At 49.0% G+C, this 18,037-nt stretch overlaps 1 protein-coding gene across 1 annotated transcript in view; it reads left to right on the forward strand.

Moving 5' to 3' along the window:
* The first annotated feature begins 909 nt into the window (after window positions 1-909).
* Window positions 910-18,037, forward strand: part of LOC136586617 (macrophage mannose receptor 1-like) — a 300,895-nt gene continuing 283,767 nt past the window's right edge. The window contains exons 1-3 of the mRNA XM_066584760.1: window positions 910-1,277; window positions 1,526-1,699; window positions 10,993-11,154. Of these exons, the coding sequence (XP_066440857.1) occupies window positions 956-1,277; window positions 1,526-1,699; window positions 10,993-11,154 (658 nt within the window). The 5' untranslated portion in view covers window positions 910-955. The remainder of the gene's footprint in view (window positions 1,278-1,525; window positions 1,700-10,992; window positions 11,155-18,037) is intronic.

Raw genomic sequence — 18,037 nt, forward strand, 5'->3', positions numbered from 1 at the left:
CGAAGGGCACCCATGACAGATTCCTAGTGACATGGAATCCTTAGTGCGAAGTGAAAGTTAGTTTCTAGAGTAAATCTCTATCTTGTTCTTAGATATGGGGAGATGCGTGTCCTCACCTCCCTGTCATGCTTGACTGTGTGCGATTATTTAGGACTTATCCATAGCTTGACTCGATCCTTGGATGGGATTGGAGTTTTGGACCTTTAAAAGTCTTTTGTACTACGAAGGCCACATACCATTATTTTCTAGGTCTCCATGTAGATTCCATCTGCACTCTCCCCCCCCCCACTCTCCCCCTTTAATGTCACTGTCTGTCTTTTCTCCTTTTAATTCTCTAATTATTTTAAGTTGATGTTAGTTTATTCAAATATATTAGATCTTTTGTGCTTATTGAGCTCAGCTGACTCTTTTACTTGCATGTGATCTGTGTTGAATATGTGTTTTTTCATTATTGTATTGATGGAAAATCTTAATAAAAACGGATTTGAAAAAAAAAAAACATAATGAAAATGCAGGTTACATTAAAATTAATTCAGGTTGAAAGACCTGGAAGAGGCAGGAATACGCAGGTCCCTAACAGGAATTCTAAGTTGAATTACTTGTCAACATAAAGTTGCAATTAGATTTGTATTATTTAAGTACACAAAAAAGTCATTATTTTTCTGCAACAATAATATTTTGGATTTAAGACAAACAAAACAGAAAACAAATAAGGTAATAAGGTAACCGATTAAGGCAATCGTGTCTAAAAGATTCTGTCGCTGTTATATCGAGTGCAACTTTTTGATCTCCCAAGTGCATGTACCCTAACCTGCAAGAAATAATCCAATTTTAGGATAAGATTGCAGTTAAAGGTATTAATATAAAGTCACCTTGTTTTTTAGGTTTTAAAACCTTTTTAGTCTACAATGACGCCTGCAAGCAATGTCTACAAGCAGAGGATTCTGCACTCATCATGGCCGAATGTAATGAGAATTCCATTATGCAGAAATTTCAATGGATTTCTGAAGATCAGCTCATAAATGTGGGGACAGAAAAATGCTTATCTGTATCATCTGTAGTGGAATGGTCAGCAGTGACGCTGAACACGTGTGATGGCAAGAGTGACCTCCAAAAGTGGGAATGTAAAAATGAGACCTTGTTTGGAGTCCTTAAAGGTGATCTGTACATGACCTACAGAGATAACAAAAAACTGGTCCTGTCTTTTGGGACAGGAGATTCGAGCCGATGGCAAATCCATTCATCGAAGGACGATTTATGTGTTAAATCTTATGAAGGTAAGGCGGAGATTATCACTGTCATTTAGTGGCCATAGTACCTTATTTTTATTTTTTTTTTACCAGCAATTAACATTACTAGTAAAAGGTAAATACCGGCATCATTCTCTTGAAATAATTACTGGTTGGCCCAGTTGGTCACAAGCCGGGTAGCAACCGTAGTTGGAGACTCCTATCCAAATCTGAACAGAGCCAAAATCATTAGGTATTCTAACTTGAGAGCAATGATACAATATGCTTTTCCACAGAAATATATACTTTAAAAGGAAATAGTAACGGGCGGCCCTGCAAGTTCCCTTTCAAGTTCAACAACACAATTTATGTAGATTGTACGGCCGCTGGACAATCCGATGGACGACTCTGGTGCTCTACCACTTCAGATTACGACACGGAGCAGCTGCATGGATTCTGTCCATCTACATGTAAGTGTTACAGTAGTTTATACTAGTTTGGTAGCTATATTTGATATCAATTCAAAATATTCATACTGTCAAGATTGATGTGAAAGGTGGAAATGTATGTAAGGAGTCTTTGCTGTTGGCTCATTTCCAGATAAGCTGATTCACAGCAACATTGTACACAGGTTCTGATCACTCTCAGAGTTGGAATGGGGTGCCTAGGGCCCACCGGTAAAATACATTCTGTGTGCCCACTGTATAACTGTATGCAAATATTACCGAAACCCTGTTTGTGGATTTCCGACTACTGCATTCTACATACACTTCAATGGAAAGGTGGCTGTGTTTGCATGCGACCCTGTCTCCATTAAAGTATAGAACAATTGTGGTGAGAGAGTATTGGTCAACTCTAGAGATGAGCGAGCACCAAAATGCCAACAACTTTTACTTCTGAAAAGCCCTCATTAGCATGGCATACCTTAGCTAAGCACCACACTACCTCCAACAAAGCACAATCACTGCCTGCATGACACTTGGCTGCCACTTCTCCTGGGTTACATGCTGCCCAACCCCCCCCCCCCCCCCGCACGACAGTGTCCACAGCGTACACCAAATTGTCCCTGCCCAGCCTTCAGCTGCCCTCATGCCACGCCACCCTCATGTCTATTTATAGGTGCGTCTGCCAGAGGAAAAGCAGGCACACACTGCAGAGGGTTGGCATGGCTAGGCAGCGACCCTCTTTAAAAGGGGCGGGGCGATAGCCCACAATGCTGTACAGAAGCAATGAGAAATCCAATCCTGTGCCACCTCCATCTGGAGCTGCACACGTGGGCATAGCAATGGGGAATCTATGTGCCACACACTATTCATTCTGTCAAGGTGTCTGCATGCCCCAGTCAGACCGCGGTTTTTTATAGTCACAGCCAGGTCCAACTCCGCAATGGGAATTACGTGTGCACCCACAGCATGGGTGGCTCCCTGGAACCCACCGGCGGTACATAAATATATCCCATTGCAGTGCCCTACTCAGCAGAGCTAACGTCAGATACAATACAGGTGGGCTTCTGGCCCACACTGCATGCCCCAGTCAGACTGGTAATATGTACCTTAACAGTAACCTCGTTGGTGGTAATGTGGTGGTGACTGCGGACGTGGTAGCGCGGTTTTATGTAGTTGGTTTTCGGAATGTGGCCAGGATTAAGTGGGCCGTGGCGGGGGGATGGTGGTGCTGCTCTCTTGTTGTGTCGTTAAAGGTGAAATTCTTGGACTGCCACCAGACGGACCAATGCAAAGGTATTTGCCAAGAATGTTTTCATTGTTGGAGGAGGAGGGGGATGTTTTGGAGGCACTATGTGTCCTCTACATGTGTCCGTGGTTATATGCACCTTAACAGTAACAGCGTTGGTGGGAAATGGCCTCGCCGCCATCATGTCTTTGTGAAGTCTCTGTTTCCACACCCCAGTGACATACCATTAGCAGCGGTATAGGCAGAGCCCAGAATTATTAACATTTCAGCGGTAGCATTAGGGACAGGGGGAGCGCAGTCTTAGTTCCATTTCAGTAATAGTAGCACTCAAGACAGGCCCCAGTAACATTCCCATTGCAGCAGTTTAGGGAGATAACAGTCTGTTTCACATTTCAGTAGCTGCAGTATAGACAAGGCCCCAGTTACATTTATGTAGCTAAAGTGTAGGCCAACCCCACACACCTTTCTGTACCATGAGTGCAGGCGAAGAACATAGAAATTACTATGATTACACTGTAGGTGAGGGCCCAAAAAAATTGGTGTACCAACAGTACTAATGTACCTCAGAAAAAATTGGCCATGCCCAACCAAGATGGCAGGTGAAACCCATTAATCGCTTTGGTTAATGTGGCTTAAGTGGTAACTAGGCCTGGAGGCAGCCCAGTTTAACGAAAAATTGGTTCAAGTTAAAGTTTCAACGCTTTTAAGAGCATTGAAACGTATAAAAATTGTTTAGAAAAATTATATGAGTGAGCCTTGTGGCCCTTAGAAAAATTGCCCGTTCGGCGTGATTACGTGAGGTTTCAGGAGGAGGAGCAGGAGGAGGAGGTGGAATATTATACACAGATTGATGAAGCAGAAATGTCCCCGTTTGGATGGTGAGAGAGAACGATGCTTCCATCCGCGGGTGCAGCCTACGTATTGCTTAGGTATCGCTGCTGTCCGCTGGTGGAGAAGAGAAGTCTGTGGAAATCCAGGCTTTGTTCATCTTGATGAGTGTAAGCCTGTCGGCACTGTCGGTTGACAGGCGGGTACGCTTATCTGTGATGATTCCCCCAGCCGCACTAAACACCCTCTCTGACAAGACGCTAGCCGCAGGACAAGCAAGCACCTCCAGGGCATACAGCGCGAGTTCAGGCCACGTGTCCAGCTTCGACACCCAGTAGTTGTAGGGGGCAGAGGCGTCACGGAGGACGGTCGTGCGATCGGCTACGTACTCCCTCACCATCCTTTTACAGTGCTCCCGCCGACTCAGCCTTGACTGGGGAGCGGTGACACAGTCTTGCTGGGGAGCCATAAAGCTGTCCAGGGCCTTAAAGACTGTTGCACTGCCTGTGCTGTACATGCTGCTCGATCTCCGCACCTCCCCTGCTACCTGGTCCTCGGAACTGCGCCTTCTGCCACTAGCGCTGTCGAATGGGAATTTTACCATCAGCTTGTCCGCCAGGGTCCTGTGGTATAGCAACACTCTCGAACCCCTTTCCTCTTCAGGAATGAGAGTGGAAAGGTTCTCCTTATACCGTGGGTCGAGCAGTGTGTACACCCAGTAATCCGTAGTGGCCAGAATGCGTGTAACGCGAGGGTCACGAGAAAGGCATCCTTACATGAAGTCAGCCATGTGTGCCAGGGTACCTGTACGCAACACATGGCTGTCTTCACTAGGAAGATCACTTTCAGGATCCTCCTCCTCCTCCTCCTCCTCAGGCCATACACGCTGAAAGAATGACAGGCAAGCAGCATGGGTACCGTCAGCAGTGGGCCAAGTTGTCTCTTCCCCCTCCTCCTCATCCTCCTCATGCTCCTCCTCCTCCTCCTGAATGCGCTGAGATATAGACAGGAGGGTGCTCTGACTATCCAGCGACATACTGTCTTCCCCCGCCTCCGTTTCCGAGCGCAAAGCATCTGCCTTTATGCTTTGTAGGGAACTTCTCAAGATGCATAGCAGAGGAATGGTGACGCTAATGATTGTAGCATCGCCGCTCACCACCTGGGTAGACTCCTCAAAGTTTCGAAGGACTTGGCAGATGTCTGCCAACCAGGCCCACTCTTCTGAAAATAATTGAGGAGGCTGACTCCCACTGCGCCGCCCATGTTGGAGTTGGTATTCCACTATAGCTCTACGCTGCTCATAGAGCCTGGCCAACATGTGGAGCGTAGAGTTCCACCGTGTGGGCACGTCGCACAGCAGTCGGTGCACTGGCAGATTAAACCGATGTTGCAGGGTGCGCAGGGTGGCAGCGTCCGTGTGGGACTTGCGGAAATGTGCGCAGAGCCGGCGCACCTTTACGAGCAGGTCTGACAAGCGTGGGTAGCTTTTCAGAAAGCGCTGAACCACCAAATTAAAGACATGGGTCAGGCATGGCACGTGCCTGAGGCTGCCGAGCTGCAGAGCCTCCACCAGGTTACGGCCGTTGTCACACACGACCATGCCCGGTTGGAGGCTCAGCGGCGCAAGCCAGCGGTCGGTCTGCTCTGTCAGACCCTGCAGCAGTTCGTGGGCCATGTGCCTCTTATCTCCTAAGCTGAGTAGTTTCAGCACGGCCTGCTGACGCTTGGCCACCGCTGTGCTGCCACGCCGCGCGACACCGACTGCTGGCGACGTGCTGCTGCTGACACATCTTGATTGCGAGACAGAGGTTGTGTTGGAGGAGGAGGAGGAGGAGGAGGAGGGGTGCTTTAGTGGAGGAAGCATACACCGCCGCAGATACCACCACCGAGCTGGGGCCCGCAATTCTGGGGATGGGTAGGACGTGAGCGGTCCCAGGCTCTGACTCTGTCCCAGCCTCCACTAAATTCACCCAATGTGCCGTCAGGGAGATATAGTGGCCCTGCCCGCCTGTGCTTGTCCACGTGTCCGTTGTTAAGTGGACCTTGGCAGTAACCGCGTTGGTGAGGGCGCGTACAATGTTGCGGGAGACGTGGTCGTGAAGGGCTGGGACGGCACATTGGGAAAAGTAGTGGCGACTGGGAACTGAGTAGCATGGGGCCGCCGCCACCATACTTTTGAAGGACTCCGTTTCCACAACCGTATACGGCAGCATCTTAAGGCTGATAAATTTGGCTATGTGGACGGTTAACGCTTGAGTGTGCGGGTGCGTGGCGGCGTACTTGCGCTTGCGCTCAAACACTTGCGCTAGCGACGGCTGGACGGTGCGGTGCGAGACATTGGTGGATTGGGCCGAGGACAGCGGAGGTGAGGGTGTGGGTGCAGGCCAGGAGACGGTAGTGCCTGTGTCCTCAGAGTGGGGTTGGATCTCAGTGGCAGGTTGGGGCACAGGGGGAGAGGCAGCGGTGCAAACCGGAGGTGGTGAACGGCCTTCGTCCCACCTTGTGGGGTGCTTGGCCATCATATGTCTGCGCATGCTGGTGGTGGTGAGGCTGGTGGTGGTGGCTCCCCGGCTGATCTTGGCGCGACAAAGGTTGCACACCACTGTTCGTCGGTCGTCAGGCGTCTCTGTGAAAAACTGCCAGACCTTAGAGCACCTTGGCCTCTGCAGGGTGGCATGGCGTGAGGGTGCGCTTTGGGAAACAGTTGGTGGATTATTCGGTCTGGCCCTGCCTCTACCCCTGGCCACCGCACTGCCTCTTGCAACCTGCCCTGCTGCTGCCCTTGCCTCCCCCTCTGAAGACCTGTCCTGAGTAGGCGTTGCAAACCAGGTGGGGTCAGTCACCTCATCGTCCTGCTGCTCTTCCTCAGAATCCTCTGTGCGCTCCTCCCTCGGACTTACTGCCCTTACTACTACCTCACTGATAGACAACTGTGTCTCATCGTCATTGGCCTCCTCACCCACTGAAAGGTCTTGAGACAGTTGCCGGATGTCCCCAGCCTCATCCCCCGGACCCCGGGAACTTTCCAATGGTTGGGCATCAGTGACGATAAACTCCTCTGGTGGGAGAGGAACCACTGCTGCCCAATCTGAGCAGGGGCCCGAGAACAGTTCCTGGGAGTCTTCCCGCTCCTGAGCATGTGTCATTGTAGTGGAGTGAGGAGGCTGGGAGGAAGGAGGAGCAGCAGACAGAGGATTCGGATTTGCAGCAGTGGACGGCGCAGAACTGTGGGTGGACGATAGGTTGCTCGAAGCACTTTCTGCCATCCACGACAGGACCTGCTCACACTGCTCATTTTCTAATAAAGGTCTCCCGCGTGGACCCATTAAATGTGCGATGAATGTGGGGATGCCAGAAACTTCCCTCTCTCCTAATCGCGCAGCAGTCGGCTGCGATACACCTGGATCAGGAGTTCGGCCTGTGCCCATACCCTCACTTGGGCCTCCGCGTCCTCGGCCGCGTCCACGTCCTCTAGGCCTACCCCTACCCCTCAGCATGCTGTATTACCAGTGATTTGATTTCCAAGCCAGGAAATAAATTGGCGCAAGCCTGCTGTTAAACTTAGCTGGCTGTGTATGATTTTTGTTTAAGTTCTCCACCCAGCACACACGTACCCAGAACGCTGAGGACTGTCAGAGGCAGCCCAAATAGAATTTTTTTGCCCTTTTTTTTAAAAGGAAAGGCCCACTGACTATATTCAATCAATAATGTGTTGTGGCCCTGCTGTGTGTCACAGAACTGCAGTGCTATTAACTGCAGCAGAGCGGTGATTTTTCCCAGGAAGGAAATAAATTGGCGCAAGCCTGCAGGCCAAATAAAATGTTTTCCCTTTTTTTTTAAAGGAAAGGCCCACTGCCTATATTCAATCAATAATAAATGTGTTGTGGCCCTGCAGTGTGTCACAGAACTGCAGTCTTGCACTGTTATTAACTGCAGCAGAGCGGTGATTTCCCAGCCAGGAAATAAATTGGCGCAAGCCTGCTGTTAAACTTAGCTGGCTGCGTATGATTTTTTTTACCTTCTCCAACCAGCACACACGTACCCAGAACGCTGAGGACTGTCAGAGGCAGGCCAAATAGAATTTTTTGGCCCTTTTTTTTTAAAGGAAAGGCCCACTGACTATATTCAATCAATAATGTGTTGTGGCCCTGCTGTGTGTCTCAGAACTGCAGTGCTATTAACTGCAGCAGAGCGGTGATTTCCCAGCCAGGAAATAAATTGGCGCAAGCCTGCTGTTAAACTTAGCTGGCTGCGTATGATTTTTTTCACCTTCTCCAACCAGCACACACGTACCCAGAACGCTGAGGACTGTCAGAGGCAGGCCAAATAGAATTTTTTGGCCCTTTTTTTTAAAAGGAAAGGCCCACTGACTATATTCAATCAATTAATAAATGTGTTGTGTGGCCCTGCTGTGTGTCACAGAACTGCAGTGTTATTAACTGCAGCAGAGCGGTGATTTCCCAGCCAGGAAATAAATTGGCGCAAGCCTGCAGGCCAAACAGAATTTTTGCCCTTTTTTTTTAAAGGAAAGGCCCACTGCGTATATTCAATCAATAAAATGTCTTCTGGCCCTGCCTACACAATTCTGTCCCTGGAGTATTACTGCAGGGTGCAATGCTCTGCACGGCCGATTTGGAAAAAAAAAAAAAGTGCAACACTGCTAACAGCAGCCTCCACAGTACTGCACACTGTTAGATGTGGCCCTAAGAAGGACTGTTGGGGTTCTTGAAGCCTACACTAACTCCTAACACTCTCCCTGCCTAACCACCACTTCTATCCCTGTAGTATTACTGCAGGGCGCAATGCTCTGCACGGCCGATTTGGAAAAAAAAAAAAAAAGTGCAACACTGCTAACAGCAGCCTCCACACTACTGCACACTGTTAGATGTGGCCCTAAGAAGGACCGTTGGGGTTCTTGAAGCCTACACTAACTCCTAACACTCTCCCTGCCTAACCACCACTTCTGTCCCTGTAGTATTACTGCAGGGCGCAATGCTCTGCACGGCCGATTTGGAAAAAAAAAATGTGCAACACTGCTAACAGCAGCCTCCACACTACTGCACACTGTTAGATGTGGCCCTAAGAAGGACCGTTGGGGTTCTTGAAGCCTACACTAACTCCTAACGCTCTCCCTACAGCAGCTCCAACACTATAGCACTGTCCCTCAGCTATCTCACAAGGCATCTGAGGCGAGCCGCGGGAGGGGCCGACTTTTATACTCGGGTGACATCTGATCGCCCCAGCCACTCACAGCAGGGGGGTGGTATAGGGCTGGAACATCACAGGGGGGAGTTGTAATGCCTTCCCTGTCTTTCAATTGGCCAGAAAAGCGCGCTAACGTCTCAGAGATGAAAGTGAAAGTAACCCGAACATCGCGTGGTACTCGTTACGAGTAACGAGCATCCCGAACACGCTAATATTCACCCGAGCATCAAGCTCGGACGAGTACGTTCGCTCATCTCTAGTCAACTCCCATTCACCCAATAGGTGTGGATTTCGGGGTTGTCATTTATGAAATATCCTGTACAGGGTGATACCACACATCATGGATACAGCAGGACCAAAAACTATGTCCAGTCTCCAAATGTGCCTAGATATCACCTCAGGTAGGCGATGTGTCTACATATATAAACTACCCAGTTTATTACATGGACATATAGGCTGGTTGAGATGCTGTACATGGTCTATGTGTATGTACTGTAGTACAGCTCTTGTATTGTGCCATGCACTGCTCATGTGGGGAGCTGGGGGATCCTTCCTGGTTCAGGGACCACCGGAGGCATTGACCTGTTCTCTGTGGACCAGTCCAAGCAGTCCACCATAACAATGTACACATGTAACATGCAGATTTGCTTTGGATTGATCAGGGATTTCAATCTGTAACACCGTAAAAGGTGAAAATCTGTAGTAGAAGTTGATATGCTGTGGATTTTAAAATTTTCCATGCATAAAAGGTCTGCAGGATGTGGAGAGGTGTGGTACTGTGTCTGGGCAAACTAGTCTTGGATAACGTCCTTAAAGTAATCCCTCTTACTCTCCTGGTACTCTTTCATTTTGACTTGCTTAAAGCGGTTATCCAGGGATAGAACATTTGTTTTCTACAACCTGCTCCGCCTGCAGTACTGATATAAGGGGGCTTTAATCCCATTCACTTTGATAGCAAACTTTTCTGCAATGTGTGAACACACCCTAAAAGAAGATATACTTCCTTTCGCAGCACCTGTTCTCCTGGTGCTCGGTTCCTGCTGGTCTTCACTTCCGGGTGCACAAAGCCAGCAGTGATGCCACCGACATGGGAGCCATGTGACCACTGCCACCAATTTCCAGCTCACGTCAGCCAATGATTAGCTGCAGCAGTCACATATCCTACTGTTAAGACATCATCACTGTACAGCCAGAAGTGAAGACCAACAGGGTTCAGGCTCCAGTAGAACAAGAGTGACGAGGAAGGTAAGTATATCTTCTTCTATGTTTGTACTTCCCAGCTGAATAGGTTTTGGAGAAAAAAATATCCCCAGCTGATTCCCTTAAGACTCAGCAAACTAGAAGCGTCTTCTGACAAGCGCTAGCCACATTAGCTGGATGTTCTAAGATGAAAATGAACAGTAGGGGGCGCTATTAGAAGTAGACAAAAGCAATATCTAAACACAGGAACATTGTTTAAGATTATTCCAATGAAAACCTGTTGCGCTTTGTGTGATCTAAGAGAGTAAATATTTAATCATGGGACAACCCTCTAAAACAGAGGGTCTCAACCTTGTTGGAGGTCGTAAACATCGCACGTTTCATACATGCATTCACCAAACCCTTCGTAATTGGAAAAATAAAATATGATTTTTTTCAAATTCAAAACATAGGTATATATTTTATTAGAGCACAAAATGAAATGTGCATCAGATGTACACAATGAACTCAATGAATATTCACTGCGTAGTGGAGAGCATCACAAATCATACAAGTGGGGTGAACAGAACGTACACACAGAGTCTTCACCTCTGCTGAGCCCCTGAGACTGACTGACTCACCCCTGAGACTGACTCACCGAACCCCTGAGACTGACTTACCGAACCCCTGGGGTTCGATCAAACCCAGGTTAAGAACCACTGCTCTAATATTATCATCCAGAACCCAAATATATTTGGGTCAGTCCCTAGTGAATAGCTGTGGTCGGACAAACATAAAGTGAGACAAGTAGGCTGAAGACATACAAAGTCCTTAATGTATTACAAACTTTTCTTCTCAGCCACGTCTAGCATCTTCTGGAAAACAGATTCTGTAACTGATGTCTACTATCAGATTAACTCAGATTCGGCCCTCACGTGGTACCAAGCCAGGAGAAGCTGCCAGCAACAAGGTGCAGAACTGCTGAGTATAACCAAGCTACACGAACAGGCATTCATCGCAGGTAAGAACCACAACCGATCAGAATCGGTTCTTCTGCCTAATCTAACATCTAGCATGGACACCACTGCACTTTGGGTGTTACATCTGCCGAGGGCTTACTCACAATATCTGGTGGGCAACCGACTAAACCTACATCTCCTCCTTCTGCAATAAACTGCTCCTTTCACATTCCCTCCAGCCGCCTCCCTCATGTCATTATATGCAGTGCTGGAGAATAGTCAGTCGGCCTGATTGATGGATTTTGGAAGAGACTTAGTCCTCCAACTTGCCGTATGTTGGACCATACTGCAAGGAAAGAAAGAAATAATTGAATAGTTTTAATAACAAACAATTATAAAATTGTTCTGTACTTAAAAATGCAAGAATTTATGAAGTAAAATTCCAAACGACAGTACTCATAGTCTTTAACCCCTTCCCGCTCCAGGGCGTAAGGGTACATCCTGCAACTGGACATACCCTAACGTCATGTGTATAGCGCGAGATCAGAAGAGATCTCGTGCTATCCGGCAGCGGGACCCGGCTGTCGCTGATAGCCGGCCTCCTGCTGCAACAGTGGGGGTGTATAGGAGATGCAACCCCCGCTGTTAACCCCTGCCATGCTGCGATCTATGTAGATCGTGGAATGGGAAGGATTCACAGAGGGAGCGCGCTCCCTGTGATGTCATCGGCTCTCACGATGTAAACGCAGAGAGATGGGTTGGTTGCCATGGTAACAGGACACCACCTACAGTCATCCTGTATTACCACTGCCTATGATCTCTGTAATAAGCAATAAGGCTTTGCAGGATAGAAGTCCTGCAATGCTTTATCATAGCGATCATCAGTGGTATGATGTAAGTCCCTCAGAGGGACACAAATCCTGCAAAAAAAAGCTTAAAATAATGTACAAAAAATAAAAATGTAAAAGAAAATGTTAAAAAAAAAAACTTTGTATATCCTTTTTCTCATATTGGCATAAATAAAATCCGACATTTGGTATCGTCGTGTCTGTTACCACGCGTAAAATAAGTTGAACATGCTTTTTATCCTGCATGGCAAAAAGTGTAAAAAATGCTAAAAAACTGAGGCAAAATGTAAATTTTTAGCATTTTGCCTCCCAAAAAACCCAATAAAAGTGTTAAAAAAAGCCATATGTACCCCACAATGGTAACAATAAAAACAATAGCTTGTCTCACAAAAAGTAAGCCCTCACAGAGCTCCAGCCATGGAAAAATAAAGAAGTTATAGAACTTTGAATGCAGCGATTTAGGGGGGAAAAAAAGATTTCCAAAAAAAAGGGTTTTTATTGCAGAAAAGTGGAAAAACAGAAGAAAAAAATAGGAATTTTGGTATCGTTGTAATCATACCGACCCGCAGAAAAAATGTAGTGTTGTACTGTGTCATTTATGCTGTATAATTAATGCCTTAAAAAAAATCTATGGCGGAATTGATGCGTTTTCTCTCTTTGCCACCATAAAAAAAAGAATAAAAGTTTTAAAATGTAGTCTATGTACCCAATAATGGTAACAATAAAAACTACAGTTTGCCACGCAAAAAACAAGCCCTTATACGGCCGCAGCGATGGAAAAATAAAAAAAGTTATGGCTTTTTAAAAATGTAGATGAAAATTCGCCAAAAATCGTTGCATCCTTAAGGCGCCTTCAGACGACCGTATATCAGCCGTCGGCCAATATACGGCATCTCTCTCTGCAGGGGGTGGAGGCTGGAAGAGCTGGGAGCAGTGCTCTGAGCTCCTGCCCCCTCTCTGCCTCCTCTCCACCCCCCTGCACTACTTTCAATGAGGAGAGGCGGGATGGGGAGGAGCTAATTCCTGGAACTTAGCCCCACCTCCTCTCATTAAAAGTAGTGCAGAGGGGTGGAGAGGAGGCAGAGAGGGTGCGGGAGCTCAGAGCACTGCTCCCGGCTCTTCCAGCCTCAACCCCCTGCAGAGAGAGACGCCGTATATCGGCCGATATACGGTCATCTGAATGCGCCCTTAAACCCAAAATAGGCCAGGTCCTTAAGGGGTTAAATACTATTTCCATAGTTAAACACATCACTACTGTTTCCACTATGTGGACAGATGGTCTTGAGGTACAGATTTGAACTAAAAGCAGGGGTATTGCTAAAGGCTGATGGGCTCAGATACAACAGTTCAGCTTGACCAACCCATGTACTTTGCTTGGCTATGGCCCGTTTTCCGCCCCACAAAAATACCTGCAAACATATATATTATGTATCAGACAGCTTATGGTAAGAGAATGATTGGAGTCAGTTCACCTCTAAGAGCAGGAAACATACTGAGGGATTTCTGACAGACAACCACTCAGGGGCTCCCTGCAGTAAGTGGAAAAAGCAGCACATTGTCTGTCATGTGAGTATTCAACACAAGTGCCGTCTATGGAAAGCTTGTATGTCATTGTTTATTACACTCCCCCTGTTACGGCACTCTGCCCCCCGAGCGCCAGGTGGGGTGCCCTGAACTTCCCGCACCCCACTGTCCCTGCCTACTTGCCTCTGCCCTGGCTAACCCCAGGCGGACAACTGGGCGGCAGTCCCTGCTCTGGCTAGGGACCTGGCGACTACCTAGATGGAACTTAACTAACGGGGGACAGAGTGCCGACAGAAGAGGCAGGTGGAACAGACCAACAGAACTTACAAGGCTGAGTAAGGCTGGAGATGGAGCTCACAGGTAAAATGAAAGGACACTGACTAGCAACTAGAGCAGACTGAGACAGACCTGACTAGAGGCTAAAAGAACCAATAACTGGCAGTGAGCTCAGGTTACTGCCAGCCTTTTAACTTAAAGCCTCCGCCCGGGGGCGGAGAGTGGGAGGAGCCGACTCTCCCCCTGTTGCATATGGAAGGTGGAGGAGAGCGGGCGGCACCCTATGGGCGGACACGCCCACGCCGCTGCACGCTGGCTGCTCCACGTCGCCGGGAGAGCCCCCACAGCAGAGTTCCGGGATGCCGGAGCCGATATCAGAGCGTCGCGCGCCGGCCGCGGGACCCAGTGCCGCCCTGCATGGTAACATTACCCCCCCTCTGACGGGGGACCTCCGGGCCCCCGGAAACTCGACCAGGCTTATCCGGAAAACGACGGTGGAACCGCCGTACCAACACGGGAGCGTGAACATCACATGCGGCCACCCAGGAATGATCTTCTGGTCGAAAACCCTTCCAGGCCACCAAATATTGTAGGGTTCCTCGACACCGACGAGAATCCGGTATCTCCTGAACCTCGTATTCAACTTCATCCCGGACCAGGGTGGGCGGAGGTGGGCATCACCGAAGGGACAAAAGGTTTCAATAGCGACTTATGGAATACCCTGTGAACCCTCCATGTGGCTGGCAACCCCAGCTCGTAGGCGAGTGGGTTCACCACACGTGCGATCGCAAACGGCCCCACGTAACGTGGCGCCAGCTTCAAGGACTGGACCTGCAATTTGAGATTTTTAGAAGACAGGTATACCTTCTGTCTCACCCTATAAGGTTCAGACACAGACAGACTCTTCCCACTACGCAACTGCATACGGGCCCCCGCTGCCTCCAAGTTTCTCTGTACCTCTTTCCATACTCCCCGAAGCGTATCTGTGGCGTCATCAGCTGCCGGACAGACCGACGGAGTAGGGATTGCTGTAAGGAAGCGAGGATGCTGACCGTATACACAAAAAAATGGAGATACCCCAGTGGAAGAACAAAGGCGGTTGTTTAGTGCAAACTCTGCCAACGGCAGGAACTCTGCCCACTGATGAGCCTTTTCGCTAACAAACAACCGCAAATATTGCACTAAATCTTGGTTCTTCCGCTCAGTCTGACCATTAGTCTGCGGGTGGAACGCTGAAGAGAAGGAAAGCGACGTTCCCAGGTTTCTGCAGAAGGCACACCAAAACTACGACACAAACTGAACCCCGCGATCAGATACAATATTGCGGGGGACCCCATGTAGGGGAATTATTTCCTTTACAAAAATCGTGGCAAATTCTTTTGCCGAGGGTAGCTTTTTTAACGCCACAAAATGTGCCATCTTTGAGAACTGGTCGACCACCACTAAGATAGTGGTGCACTTCTGGGATTCTGGTAGGTCAGTGATGAAATCTACTGATAAGTGCGACCATGGACTGGAAGGAACCGGTAGCGGTCTCAGAGGACCCTCCGGAGGACGCCGCCGACTCTTATTGCGAGCACAGACCGAGCAACCCCTCACAAAGTTGCGGATCTCCTGAGACATGCCTGGCCACCAGAAGTGTCTGGAACAAAGCTCCAGGGTCCCCTGAAACCCTACATGACCGTCGAGAACCGAAGAGTGAGACTTATCCATGACTCTAGGGCGTAGGGTCTCTGGCACAAACCATCTGCCCTCCGGTACCCCCGAAGGAGCGTCCTGCTGAGCATCCTGCAGTTGAGGGACAAAGTTAGACTCTACAGCTGCCACCACCACGCCGGGGGCTAAGATATTTTCGGACGTCATGGTCTCACTATCCGATACCCCGAAACTCTGTGACAGGGCGTCCGCCTTCACGTTCTTCTCTCCTGGGATATATGTCACGACGAAATTAAACCTGGCAAAGAACAAAGCCCACCTGGCTTGACGAGCTGTGAGTCTTTTAGCATTGGCGAGGTATACCAGATTCTTGTGATCAGTGTACACGGTAATTGTGTGTCTAGCCCCCTCGAGATGGTGTCGCCACTCTTCCAGAGCCCATTTGATAGCCAATAATTCGCGGTTACCCACGTCGTAGTTGCGTTCTGCTGAATTAAACTTCCGCAAAAAGAACGCACGTGGGCTATAACCAGATCTCCCACTGACTTCCTGCGACAATACTGCTCCTGTCCCCACCTCAGACGCATCTACCTCAATGAAGAAGGGTAGTCGTGCGTCCGGCTGTATTAGCACCGGGGCAGTCGTAAATGCCCTCTTTAGATGACTAAAGGCCTCAAGGGCTGCAGGTGACCATTTTACCAAGTCGGCCCCCTTCTTGGTCAGGTCGGTCAGGGGTTGAGCAATAACCGAGTAATTCCTAATGAATTTGCGGTAAAAATTTGCAAAACCTAAGAACCTCTGGAGGGCCTTGAAGTTGTCTGGTCTGACCCATTGGGAGATTGCTGCTACCTTATCAGACTCCATCTGAATCTCCGTGGGTGAAATTACATTACCAAGGAAAGATACTTGTTTAGAACCAAATGTGCATTTCTCTAACTTGACAAAAAGTTGATACTCGCGCAAACGGGTCAGGACCAACCTCAGGTGCCGCACATGTGAATCCCAGTCAGACGAGTACACTAGAATGTCATCAGGGTAGATGACCAGAAATACCCCCAGGAAGTCGTGAAGACAGCGTTCATAAAACCCTGAAACACAGCGGGGGCGTTACAGAGACCGAAAGGCATGACCAGACATTCAAAATGTCCTAACGGGGTGTTGAACGCCGTCTTCCATTCATCTCCCTCTCTAATGCGAATTAAATTGTAAGCCCCCCGCAGGTCCAGTTTGGAGAACCAGTGGGCCCCTACCACCTGATTCAACAAGTCAGGAATCAGGGGCAAGGAGCACTGGTTCTTCACTGTGATTTTATTCAAAGCCCGATAATCCACACAAGGCCTTAGTGTCCCGTCCTTCTTTTCTACAAAGAAGATACCTGCCCCGGCAGGGGACCTGGACGGCCGGATATGTCGGTGGGCCAGAGCCTCCAAGATATAAGACTTGAGGGCCTCATGCTCACGGCCTGACAAATTGAAAATGGCTCCCTTAGGGATGGGACTGTCGGGAATCAGATCAATACCACAGTCCCACTCCCTATGAGGCGGCAGAGCCTTAGACAGTTTTCTGGAGAATACATCCTGAAAGTCTGACAAATACTCCGGAATGAGCACAGTATCTGCGGAGCACACAGCTATGGTAGACAGGTGATTATGACAGGATGCACCCCAATGAGTCAATTCCCGGGTGGACCAATCAAATTGGGGGTTGTGTAGTGCCAACCAGGGCATACCAAGCACCACATCAACCGACATTTTTTCCATAACCAGGAAAGACAGTTCTTCCGAGTGGAGAACCCCCACCGTGAACTGTAATCCTGGGGTCCTCCATCGTACCAGGCCTGTAGAGAGAGGGGTAGCATCAATACTGATAAAATGAATTGGCGACTCCAGCGCCACAAATTCTGCCATCAGGGGTTTCACGAAACTCATGCTTATCAGGTTAGCGGCTGCTCCGGAATCAATAAACGCCTTCACGGGTCGGGAAAAATTCCGGAATCTAACCTGACAAGGTACCAACAGTTTACGACGTACCTGAAGTCCTAGGCGATCCTCCCTACAATCGCCTAGGACTCGGAGCTCTTCCGCCGGTTCAGACTGTGAGCACTGAAGCCTCAGGGGGCAGGTGATCACCCGATGTCCAGCTTTCCCGCAGGAGAAGCAGAGATGATGCAACAACCGAATCCGGCGTCGCTCTTTGGGGTCCAGCGAGTCCACCTCCATCGGCTCGGGAACAGAGACAGGTACGGAAGAAGAGGGAACAGGACAAATGACCTCCCTGACCCTACGGGCCTGTCTATCCTGCTTCCTAGACCTGAGCCTCCTATCTGCCTTCACCGCTAGCTCCATGGCCTCCCTTAAGGACCCGGGAACGGGATGGGAAATCAAGAGGTCTTTTACCGCATCCGAGAGGCCCTGCAGAAAAACGTCCTTCAGATCGCTATCGTTCCATGCAGTATCACCTGCATAGCGTTTGAAGTTGGAGCAATGATCCTCCACACAAAGCGACCCCTGGTGCAACGCCAATAACCCGGAAACAGCCAACCCCACTCGGTCCGGTTTGTCGTAGATACCCCCGAGTTCCTGAAAAAATGCGTCCACGGCCTGCAGACAAGGGGAACCCTCGGGAATGGAAAAGGCCCAGG

This window comes from Eleutherodactylus coqui, chromosome 12 (genome assembly GCF_035609145.1).
Source record: "Eleutherodactylus coqui strain aEleCoq1 chromosome 12, aEleCoq1.hap1, whole genome shotgun sequence".
NCBI classification, from domain to species: Eukaryota; Metazoa; Chordata; class Amphibia; order Anura; family Eleutherodactylidae; genus Eleutherodactylus; species Eleutherodactylus coqui.